Consider the following 12,373-nt stretch of genomic DNA (forward strand, 5'->3'; position numbering starts at 1 on the left):
GGAAATATAACCAGCTTTGTTAGCTATTCTTTGGCAATAGGATAATATCCCAAAATTGCCCTTTTTTCTTCAGTCCAATTCAGGACTATATTAAGGGTTTCTCTGAGATTTAATCTACAGACCCTTTTCTTTTTCTTGATTTCAGCCCTTGTAGGAATGTTTCTTATTATCCCTGTTCTCTGGGTTTGAATTGGAGCTTTATCTGCTCTTTTTAGGGTTTGCTCTGGATGAAGAGCTTCATATTCCCTGAAGGATTCCTTTGCCTCTTCCAGTGTTAAAAACCCTCCTTTATGAAATTGATGTGTGAATGGTGCTGCTTTTTCCCAGGCATCATATACTCCTTTCATGGGGCCGTTATAAATTACATAATATTTTTTTTCTTGGGTGGATTTTTTAATAATTTCAGCAATTGTTTTATTTTCTGAAATTTTTTCTTCACCTGATTTGTCCACCATGCTTAGCTGGCTGAACTCTGATGGGTTTGCATTGCTTGTTGTGTTGATTTCATTGCTTCAATGGCCTTCTTGAGGAATTGGATCTGTGTCTTTATTTGCTGACAATGCTTGCATTTTTCGAGTTCTTGCTCATATTTTTGAATTTCTTGATCTAATGCGTTGTAGACGAACTCCATTCTCTTGTTAATGTATCTGCAATAACAATTTTGTCGCCCTTAATATATTCAATTTTTATTGGATATTGTAACAAAAATAATTGCCATCTTACCAATCGTCTATGATTGTAATCAACTTTTAAATTATATCGTATGAAACCTGTTAGGTAACTTGAATCTGTTCTTAATGTAAATTCTCTGGGTAGTAAATCAATTTTCCATTTCTTAAGAGATTTAATTGCTGCTAGAGTTTCCTTTTCATGAGTGGTATATCTCTGTTCTATTGGAGTAAAAGTCCCTGAAATATACCTACAAAGTAATTCCTTTGGGGAATATTTAGAATCTAGTGATTCTTTTTCTTGTTCCAAACTTTTTATAGCTTTCTTAGCTTTTAGACATCCTGACCAGGTTATGTCTGAAGCATCTGTTTCCACTATTAAGTAGTCGTTTTCTTCTGGAATATAAAGTTCTGGAAGTTTTTCACATAAACCTTTAACTTTTTGAATTTGTATACTATCTTTTTCTTCCCATTTCCATTCTTTTTTAGTACTTATTTTTGGAGATAAGCTTTTAGTGTATTCTGTTATATTCTTTAAAAATTCTTGATCAGAAATATAATTTATACACCCTAAAAATCTTTGTAACTGTTTTCTATCTTCTATTTTATTAGGAAATAAATTTACCTTTTCTAAAACACTAGTGTATGTTCCCGTGTCCTGCACGGGATAATACATAAAATTATATAAAAAAAAATTATTAAAATTTAAATGAAAAATATATATAGTAATTATTATTATAAATATTTTATAATTTAAAAATATTAAAAATAATTAATATTTATTTTAATCAATTTAGATTGATTGAATGGTTATCTCATTTGTCTACTTAAACAAGTATTTGGAGTTCGAATCTCACCCTTAATAAATAGAGCATCAATATATGGTGGATTAATCCTCGACTTGTCGAGTTAGAAAATCCGTAGAAAAAATTTATATTTATCTTTAAATATATTCATTAATAGCAATACTTATGGACTTTTGTCTTTATTGAAATTTACTTAGGACAATTTTATTTGTTGATATCGTATTCATTCTTGAAGTCAAAACAATATGATCAACATTGTTACTTGTTAAAACTACACATTTTATGAAATAATTTTTAAATTTTTAAATTCATATACTTATGTCATTAGAAAAGTTATTAGATCGATTAATATTTCTTGATAACATGGTATACCAAAACACCATCGTTGAGTATTAGCTAGTGTGCAGAGAAACCAATAATAACTTTTGTTATTCAATATATAATTTATTCTATTGAAAAATAAATTAATATTTTCTTCTAATTTCTTACACCATTTTATTTGAAAATATTTACCATTAAAACATAGCAAATGACTATACTATCTCACAATATATATATATGATGTGTAAAATAATTTCTTGTCTTAAAATTAATTCTGGTTAGTGAGATAAAATTTAAAATATTTTTTATTTTTTTACTCAAATTTAAATTTAAATTTAGAATTGATTAATGACTCATTTTTTTAATTTCAATAAAAAAATAAATTGGTTAGATGTAAAATATTTAGCATTTAATAATTTCAATATTTAAATTTTAATTACCAAAAATTTGATTAAAGATTAATTATAAACTTAATAATTGATGATATATATATTATATTAGTACGTAAATAATAATATCCAATGTATTAATTATTTATTTTTTTGACAGAATTAATGTATAATCTATTAAGGATTGATTTATTATCCAAAATTTTTTTCATAAACTTTGTAATATGTAAAAATAGTTATCTTATTTGTTATTATTATTTAAACAATTTTTTATAATTTTTTAATTAGGTAATTAACTTAATTAATAACCTTATTATTGCTTTTATACTAAAAAAATATCAGTTTATACTATTTACATATTTTTCACTACTAATAAATAAATAAATATTTGCACTATTATATTTATTATGCTAGATGATGACTTAAGTTACTTATTTTGTATGTTAAATAATATTTTGTATGTTAATTTATTAAATATTAAGATGAAAAAATTGTTCAATAAATTACATAAATAGTCATTACAAACAAAATTATATATCATGTATAATAATTCTTGATATATATATATATATATATATATATATATATATATATATATATATATATATATAGTGTCATGTATATATTAAAATTATCTATTTTAATTATGTGAGTTATTATTGTTATTTTTACTTTTTCGTTACATTAAAAAATAATATTTAAAACTAAAAAAGAGATAATTAATTTTTTTAATTTGAATTAAAAAAATATCTTGTAAATATATTCAACTTTTACATATACTAAGTGTTATAATATTAAATAGTATAGTATTTGTTATAACAATGACTCAAAATATTAATCCAAGATATATTTGGGCCTAGTAAGACCTCAGTGCAAGTAAGATCAACTCAAATCCATTGTTAGGGTCCCAAATCCGACTTAAGTTCATTACCTTAAAGGCCCAATGCAGATGAAGTCCACGCGTCCCCTCTTAAATCAACTCAGATTGGATCTTCGTTGCTAGTTATTAGATACCCCATTCCTTCTCCGTCATTGCAAGTTCTTGTTTAATTACCCCTTAGGGAATGCAGATCTCCTCGGTAAACTTTTGAAAAAAATTAACACAAAAAGACATAATATAATAATCATAAAATAATCAGTTCAATATAATTCAACACAATTTATAACATATTCGTTATAAAAAATAACATTTCAAAAGGAGAAAACATAAAAACATATTCCAATATAATAACATAACATAATTTTTTGGGACGATACTGAACGGCGTAGTGACGGACTTGAGAGGTAGAGAAAGTGAGTTAGAGAATGAGAGGATCGATGCTGAGAATGAGTTTGAAAGAAAAAGAAAGAATTCGAATTGGAGGCATAAATTAGGATTACTAAATTCAAGAAATGAATTTATGTATATATAAATTAGGATAAATTAATAATTTTATTCCATGGGATGGGTACTTACGTCAACTCCATCGTTAAGTGCAGAAACCTGATTTTTATATAATAAAATAGATAATAAATAGAATATATGAGAATATGATATGAGACATATTTTAATTATAAAATTGGTATTATATAATATATTTTTTCTAAATTCTTATTGCTTGTTTGTTGCTTATTTTTACGTAATTACTTAATAATTTCTGCCTATGAAACTATCAACTACCTAATATTATTATTTAATTAATAAAAATAGTGACATTAATATTTTTTCATAAGTCTTGTTATTATTTATAATTAGAATATAGCCATAAATAAATTTATTTCCTTAATGAATGTTAATTTTGTTGTCAAATTTTATATTACCTTTAAAATTTTAGCGTAATTGAGTCTAATTTCTATATTTTGAAATGAATTTACCCGAAAAAATTAATATGTAAATCATATTATTATTACAAAATTACTTTTTTAATATAATTACTGGTGCTTATTTGAACCATTAAATTTAGCTTCTAATAATATTAAAGTCAAACTATTTTATTATCTTACACCTTCAAAGAATTTACACGACTAACATAAAAATATAATAATTGAAAAAAAATTCATTAGAATGGGTATATTCATTTTAACAAATATTCTTCTATCTAATACTATAAAAAAAAATACATTAGTCACTTTGAATTGCTACATGTTAACTTCCATCCACATTAGTAGAATGCCTAAATTGAGATATATTCATCAAACAAACAATCAATAAAACACTCACCCGTACTTTCTCATTTTAGGTACATTTATATATAAAAAAAAGGAAAAGTCTAGGGGCCAGCAACTTTGTTAAATTCTGACCAGCATGTAACCAGCAAAGAAAAGTGAGCCATTAGATGAAATCTCACACTAATCTCACACCATTAAAACCATCATTGATGGCTATTTGATGGCTACAAATCACAAAAGTTGTTGGCCCCTTAGCATTCCTCTAAAAAAAATTATACATAAAGAAAAAAAAAAGAAAAGAAGAGTTGAAATAGCAAGAGTAATAAAAGTTATGATTCTTATGATTATCTAACAAAATTAATTTGTATTTATTGCACTCAACTTAAATAAGTAAGAAATTATCTTATTTTAATTTAGTCTTTAATTCACATGATTTGAATTTTTTTTTTATCAAAGATAGGAGACTCGAACCCACAATCTCTTAATTGAGTATGGAGAGACTATGCTATTTGAGCTATACTCATTGGCTCACATGATTTGAATTTAGCTTAATATATATTATTTGATTTGATTTGATTTAATTATTAGTTAAAAAATATCTCAATTGGCTATTTTATTCATAAATTTATTATTTAATGACTAATAAATTAATCAAATTAATCAATTAGCACACACAATAAATTTGGTTTAATAAATTAAAAGAATTAAATTAAAAAATACAAACAGAATATTAAAATAAATGAATTAAAAAATATTACCAAATTAAATTGATATAAATTATAATAATTATATGATATTTAAATATCTAATCAAATCAATTAGTTGATATAGTTAGTTTATCGTAATAACTTGTATTTAATGAGTTAAAAGAAATAAATCGGGAAACACTCTCAGAAGCATGCCACATCAACTCCATCATTAAATGTAGAAATCCGATTTTTATATAATAGAATAGATTTGGTTGAAGTTTTAGCTTTCCTTGAGTGGATAGAATTAATCCAAGAAACTCTATTTCTTGTTTTGCTATTCTTGCTTTCTTTTTGCTAAGAACTAATCCTTTTTCTTTACATCTTTCTAAAACTATTAGTAATTTTTTAAGATGATCTTTTTTATCCTGTTTTGTAAAAATTAGTATATCATCAATGTATACTAAAACAAATTCATTTAATTCTTTTAGATTTTCTTCCATAAATCTTTGATAAATACCTGGGGCTTGTTTTAATCCGAATGGTAATACATTCCATTCATAGAGCAACACACTTGTTGATTCTTTTGTTGGGCAAGTAAAAGCAGTTAATTTCTTTGTTTCTTTGTCTAAACGAAGTTGCCAATATCCTGATTTTGCATCAAGAGATGAAAACCAAGTTGCTCCTTTGATTTTTTCTAAAATAGAATCTTTTCTTGAAAGTTTATGAGCATCACCAATAGTTGCTTCATTCATTTTCTTATAATTAATTATCATTCTTCGTTTTCCCCTTTTAATTTCATTATTATTTTCGACATAAAAGGCTGGAGCCGCATGAGGACTTTTACTTAATCTTATAATTCCTTTTTCTAAAAGATATTTACATTCTAATGAGAACTCTTCTCTATCTCTTGCGGAATAAGGAATTTTATTCGGAACATTTATCTCTTTTGTAGGATCTTTTAATTTAATGCTTACTAATTCTTTATTTGTATTTTTAATATCTAAAGGATTTTTAGCACAAATTTCATCTAAAAGTTCTTCTATCTTTATTTCAAGATTATTTTTTGGAATATTTATCTGAAAGTATAAATTTAAATAACATGTTTCTAATATAGAAAATATTTTAAATTTTAAGATCTTATCTATAATAGTAGTTGGTATTTTTATACGTTTTGATTTTTGATTTATTGAAGAATCGTGTGGAGCTTTTAAAACTATATATGTTAATTCTTGAATGAATGGATGATATAGCTTTAAAAAGTTATTTCCTATGATAAAATCCATACCAGAATCTAACATATATATAGATGGAACAATGAACCTATAATTTTGAATAAAAATTTCAGCCATCTCTATTTTTTGGTCAATTTTATGTATTGATTTGTCAGCTGTTCTAACTCTTAATGGTTTCTTTAATTTTTTTCAATCAAGATTTATATTTGTATTAGCAAAGTATTGTGTTGCTCCAGTATCTATGAAAGCATTTATAAACTTTTCTGTTATTTTTATAGTAATAAATGTGGCATTATTACTCAGTCTCTGAGTCTGTTTCTGAGACATATTCAAAAATATAGTCTAAGTTATCATCAGATTCTTCTAATGGTTCCATGAAACAAGACTTAGCAATTTCTATTTGTTTGGTAAGATCCTTTTTATCCTTCTTTTTTGGACATTCATTTGCATAGTGTCCTTCTTCTTATCAATACCAACACTTACAATTTTCTTTTTTATTTGGGCAATAGTCATTTTTTTGTCTTTTGTTTTTATTGTTATTTCTTTTTCTAAAATACCTCTTTTTTCTCCAGTTTGGATAGTATTTTCTTTTTCTAAATTGATATTTTCTTTTTCTTTGAAAATTTTTATTAAGACCATATTTTTGGGGTATCTCTTCATTATCCTGACAGCAAATTCTAATTATATTTGCAAATCTTTTTTGAGTCGCTTCTTGCATACAACGTTCTTTTATTTCCTCTCTTATTGCAGAGGTTGCTCCACCAAAATTATTTTCAATTGTCCCTCTATTTATTTCTCTTATAAATCTTCCCATTATAAATTCATTAGCAGGATATGGAAGTTTTGTTATATACATACTAAGATAATGGTCTTTATCTTCTTCTTTTAATTTATAATAATGTATTCTATATTCACATATATAAGACTCCACATTACATAAATCATATATCTGAATATTAGCTAAATGGTTTTTTGCTTCTTGATATTCTTTATTATAGACTTCTTGTCTATGATCTATAATATTTTTTCTAAAAAATTCTTTATATAGAATCATCATTATATGTAATATCTTATCATAAGCTGTTGTTTTTATTGCTAATTCTTCTATTATTTGGTTTTCTATTGATGTCATATAATCTCTTATAGTTCCTTTAGTATGAAACTCTATGTAATTCCAAATATCTCTTCCAGACAATTCACTAAGTTTTGGATTAGTAAAGGCTTCTAATAAGAAGGAATTTAACCAGTTTTCGAAAATTTTTTTTCATTCTTTTTACAGTCTAAATCGAGCATTCTTTCTCCTTCCATTTTCTGAATTTTAGGAACATATTTTGATGGTATTTTTGTATATTTTGAATCTTTATCTATAAACCCTTTTTTAAAAGCATAATTATCAAAACCTGTTTCTCATTTAAATTGAGATTGACTATCCTTAGATGTTCCAACTTCATTTTTTACTTGTATTGGAATTGCTGGTTCTTCGTCACTTGAATAATCTAGGATGTGTTCTTCATTTTCTATATTTTCAGAATTTACTAATTCTTCTTCTATTTGAAATCCCTCTTCCATAATATTATTTTCTTGAGCCATTTTTAATTGTTTAAAAAGCATTGTAACTTCTTCTAATTTTTCTTCAATATTCATAATTTCAACGGTGATTTTACTTTTAAATCTGTTATGTTGATTATATTTTGAAAATTTTCTTCTTTGGAATTTTCTTTTTCCTTATTTCTTTGAAATTTTATGGATACTAATATTTCTTCAAGCATATCTACTATAGAATTTAATTGTGGGTTAAAAGTATGATAAAGATGTGGGGAATCATTTCTATGGTAACATTTTTTAGAAATTCCGTGTGAAAAATAAGTTTTTTCAGGTTTTGAAGTCCTTCAATAAAACTTATAGTAAAATAAAGATTTTGAGAAAAATTATTTTGTATTGATTTTAAGAATTCGGTGTCATTACAGTTAATATTAGTTAAAATCATTAATTTTTGATCTATTAATTTTGATAATTTAATTATTTCTTCTCTTAAATCTTCTAATTTACTTTTTTCCATTAGGTGACGCTTTTCTTTGTGAAAAGTTATGATTTTAAGTGAAAAGTGTGGCTTTAGAATGTATGGTTCAGATTTTGCCACGTAGGCATCTTTACCATAAAGTTATTTTTGAGATCTTTATTTAAGTGGTGCCTTTAATCAAATTCCTTCTAAAGAAATCTTATGCGGATAGCTATTCTACTCAAATCAAATTCTTGATATAAAATAGTAATTTGTGATATTCCATCCAAAATGAAATCTTAATTACACTTGAAATACTAAACTAAATAGTATAAACATTCAACCTAAACACAAAGAGAAAAGGTGAATGCTACGATGTCTTTAACATTGTACTTAACTTACTAAAAAATAAATAAATAATATTTAATAAATTTTAAATATTTTATTTTTTTTACTTTTAAAAGTATATATCTTAGATAATTTAGACACAACAATAAAAACACCACAGAATTTATAAAAAAAAAATATCAAAGTACTAAAATCAATCTTCTATAACCGAAAAATTGACTAATAACTTAGTACCAAAACTAATATGAAAATACAACACACAAAAAAAAAATCTTATAATTTTTTTCTTTCACTCAGTACATTGTTACTTCTATGTTCTATCATACCAAATTAAACGAACTAAGCCACCTATTTATACTAATTGGTATATAATAAAATTATATTACAAATATGATAACTTGTGATATTATCAATGTGCATATTGAGTTGTAAATTAATAATTTTAAATTAAAATTTTTGACCAAATAATTGATTTTTTAACTTTGAATTAGTCAAATTTTATAATTAATAATTTTTTAATAATATTTATGTTTATCAATTTGTATTATCATTTTCAACTAATAGACAAATTAAAATTGATTTTTCATTCATCACGACAAAAATAATTCTTTTCTAAAATTTTAATTTTTTTCTTTAATTTAAACCAAATTACTTAGTCACAAAAAAAAAAACCAAATTACTTAATCATTAAAATTGATTTTAGTTCCTCACATCTTCGCATGGTGCACAATAGAATATGCCTTGTTTAGCCATGAAAATTTGGGACAAAATCACAAATAACACATAGCATGTGAGGAGAACGTGAGAGGGAGATCCCTAAAACCTCGATTAGATGTTATCTCGCTTTCATTAGATTTAGATTTGATGTGAGGAACAACAGTCAGAGTGGTCACTCTAGTCCTACCAAACCATACTTGTTATTCTCATTTGTTACTTAAGAATTGTACAATAGTGTGCATTAACAAAGATTAAGGTTTCATCATTAGCATCATGCTTGGATATTTAATTGGCGACCCTTGTTTGTTAAATTTGAATGAGTTGAATTAGAAGGGGATGCCACACCGACAGCCTAGACCTTAAGCTGAAGCTGGATTGGTGGCAGTGGCTGTCTCAAGTCTCAACTTTCCAAAAGCCATTTGTCCAAAGCTTCATGTTTTATTCCCTCCATGGGCCCCACTCCAATCCAACGGCCAGAAATCCTCCATCATCTCAAATCTGAAATCTGACCGTAGGATCAGATCCCCTCTCATTCATAAGCCACAACCCTTTCCCTCTTTTCTTCTCCATCTTCAGATCTCAGCAGCTGAGACTGAAGGGGCACAAAACAGAACACCACAACAACCCTTTTACCCTTTTGAAATCCCCATCGTGCCCTTGCCCTGGCGATGGTGGAGGCACAGACATGGACAACCCGTCGAATGAGCAATCCGAGGTTGCTGGACACGACAACCAACGACTCTGTCGTGAATATTCCGACCACACCAACAGCAGATGAACGCAGCAACAACGGCGCCCACCACTTCTTCTTCTTCGGTTCATCACAGTACAGCGTCTCCATCTCCCCCAACATCCTCACAGCACTCATAATCGCGTCATGGTACTTCTCCAACATCGGCGTTCTCCTCCTCAACAAGTACCTCCTCAGCTTCTACGGTTACCGCTACCCAATCTTCCTTACAATGCTTCACATGCTATCCTGCGCCGCCTACAGCTACGGTGCCATCAACTTCCTCGAGCTCGTTCCATTGCAGCACATCCACTCCAAGAAGCAGTTCCTTAAGATCTTCGCTCTCAGCGTCATCTTCTGCTTCTCCGTCGTTTGCGGCAACACTTCCCTCAGGTATCTACCGGTTTCCTTCAACCAAGCCATTGGAGCCACCACGCCTTTCTTCACCGCCATCTTCGCTTTCTTGATCACTTGCAAGAAGGAATCCGGCGAGGTTTACTTGGCTCTCATGCCGGTGGTCTTCGGAATCGTTGTTGCAAGCAACAGTGAGCCTCTGTTTCATCTCTTCGGGTTCTTGGTCTGCGTTGGTTCCACTGCTGGTCGTGCATTGAAGTCGGTGGTTCAGGGGATTCTGTTGAGTTCGGAATCGGAGAAGCTCAACTCAATGAACTTGCTTCTCTACATGGCTCCAATGGCAGCGCTGATACTGCTCCCATTTACACTCTACATCGAAGGGAATGTGGCGGCGGTTACGCTTGAGAAGGCGAGAGGGGACAGGTTCATCGTGTTCTTGCTTGTTGGGAACGCAACGGTGGCGTATTTGGTGAACTTGACGAATTTCTTGGTCACGAAGCACACCAGCGCCTTGACCCTGCAAGTTCTGGGAAATGCAAAAGCAGCAGTGGCGGCTGTGGTCTCCGTTTTGATATTCAGGAACCCCGTAACGGTAATGGGAATGACGGGGTTCGCCGTTACAATCATGGGTGTAGTCCTTTACAGCGAGGCCAAGAAAAGATCCAAACTTACATCTCATTGAACAACAATAAGATAAGATAAATTCTCCACATTCTTTTTTTTTTTTTTTTTGGATTTACGTTTGATTTGATTGGATCAGATCATAGCAAGTGGGATGTATAGGAAGGAAGGAGGGGCAAGGGGAAAGGAGAAAGGATTATGCTCCCTTTTTTGTTTCTCTTTTTTAGCTGCGATAATTGAAAATTCTGTGTCTTTTCCTCTTGTGCCTTGTGTGTGTGTATCCCTATATATATATCATGTTCGTTGCGCTTTTGCAACATAGATAAAAACAATTCAAAGATGAAAAGACCTCTTTTATTTGGTGAGGGAGGAAAATTCTCCTTCTCTTCTCTTTCTTAATCACACATATATCTTGTTTCAGTTATGTTTTTAAATTCTTTAGTATTTATCATGTTCTATTTTGCAATTTAGCTGAGTTTTTTCGTTGCCTAATTGCCATGCTATTGCTGTATTTTGCTATGTTATACTTCTAGTTTTTAGTAGTTTTTGTTCAAGTTTTTTTTTATTGATGTATATTGTTTTAAGCAATTGTGAAGTTGAGAGGAAGAAGTTTGGAATCAGTCCTAGAAATTTGATTGTTGATCATGTATGTCACAAAATGATCAATGGGAGAAAGTTGTAGAAGGTCATATTTTAAGTTCTGTTATTTTGACTGAGAATTACTACATCTACATACAATATAGCCAAAGATTAATGAGTAGTTTTTAGCTGTGGATTTCATTTCTCCCCTTTAGAAACTTTAGCAATATAAATGTAGTTAAGTATCCAACAACTCTCCAAAAAGAAAAAAGAAGAAAGAAGAAAGAAGAAAAAAAAAAGGTAGTTTTAACTTTTAAGTAGTCAAGTTGCTTAGTGAAATGGTATTCGTTGAAATTGAAGTGAACCAGCAACACTGAAATTTATGATATTATGTTGAATTGAAAACCTTAGGTATGTAGGTCATGAATAGGGAATAAATTCTCGGTCTTGTGCTGAATAAATTAGCACATAGATGGTTAGTTCTAGTGGCAAGGTTGTTTCTAGATTTGTTCTTTTCAATTGTATTAACTTCTGATGTCATAGAACTTCCTACCAAAACTTGTCATGGAATTTAAAAATAAGCATCGAAAAGAACCAAATCCTGAGTCTTGACATATCAATTAGATATGGCGCTGAAAGCTATACATATTTTGGTATGAGAACTTTTTTTTTTCTTTTTCAAATAATCGTTTAGTCCTTGTATGAGCTTGATTTCCACAAAAGACTATTTTGTCGTAGCATATATGACCATAGAATAAGCCATGGTGAGTTT

The 12,373-nt window shown here is 28.4% G+C and overlaps 1 protein-coding gene across 1 annotated transcript; it reads left to right on the plus strand.

Annotated features, from left to right (window-relative positions):
* Positions 1–9,475: 9,475 nt before the first annotated feature.
* On the plus strand, positions 9,476–11,442 carry LOC112749566 (probable sugar phosphate/phosphate translocator At1g12500). The gene has a single exon (XM_025797852.3). It carries the CDS (start codon positions 9,986–9,988, stop codon positions 11,081–11,083), a length of 1,098 nt encoding a protein of 365 aa, XP_025653637.1. The 5' UTR covers positions 9,476–9,985; the 3' UTR covers positions 11,084–11,442.
* Positions 11,443–12,373: the final 931 nt, after the last annotated feature.

This window comes from Arachis hypogaea, chromosome 15 (genome assembly GCF_003086295.3).
Source record: "Arachis hypogaea cultivar Tifrunner chromosome 15, arahy.Tifrunner.gnm2.J5K5, whole genome shotgun sequence".
Classification (NCBI taxonomy): Eukaryota; Viridiplantae; Streptophyta; class Magnoliopsida; order Fabales; family Fabaceae; genus Arachis; species Arachis hypogaea.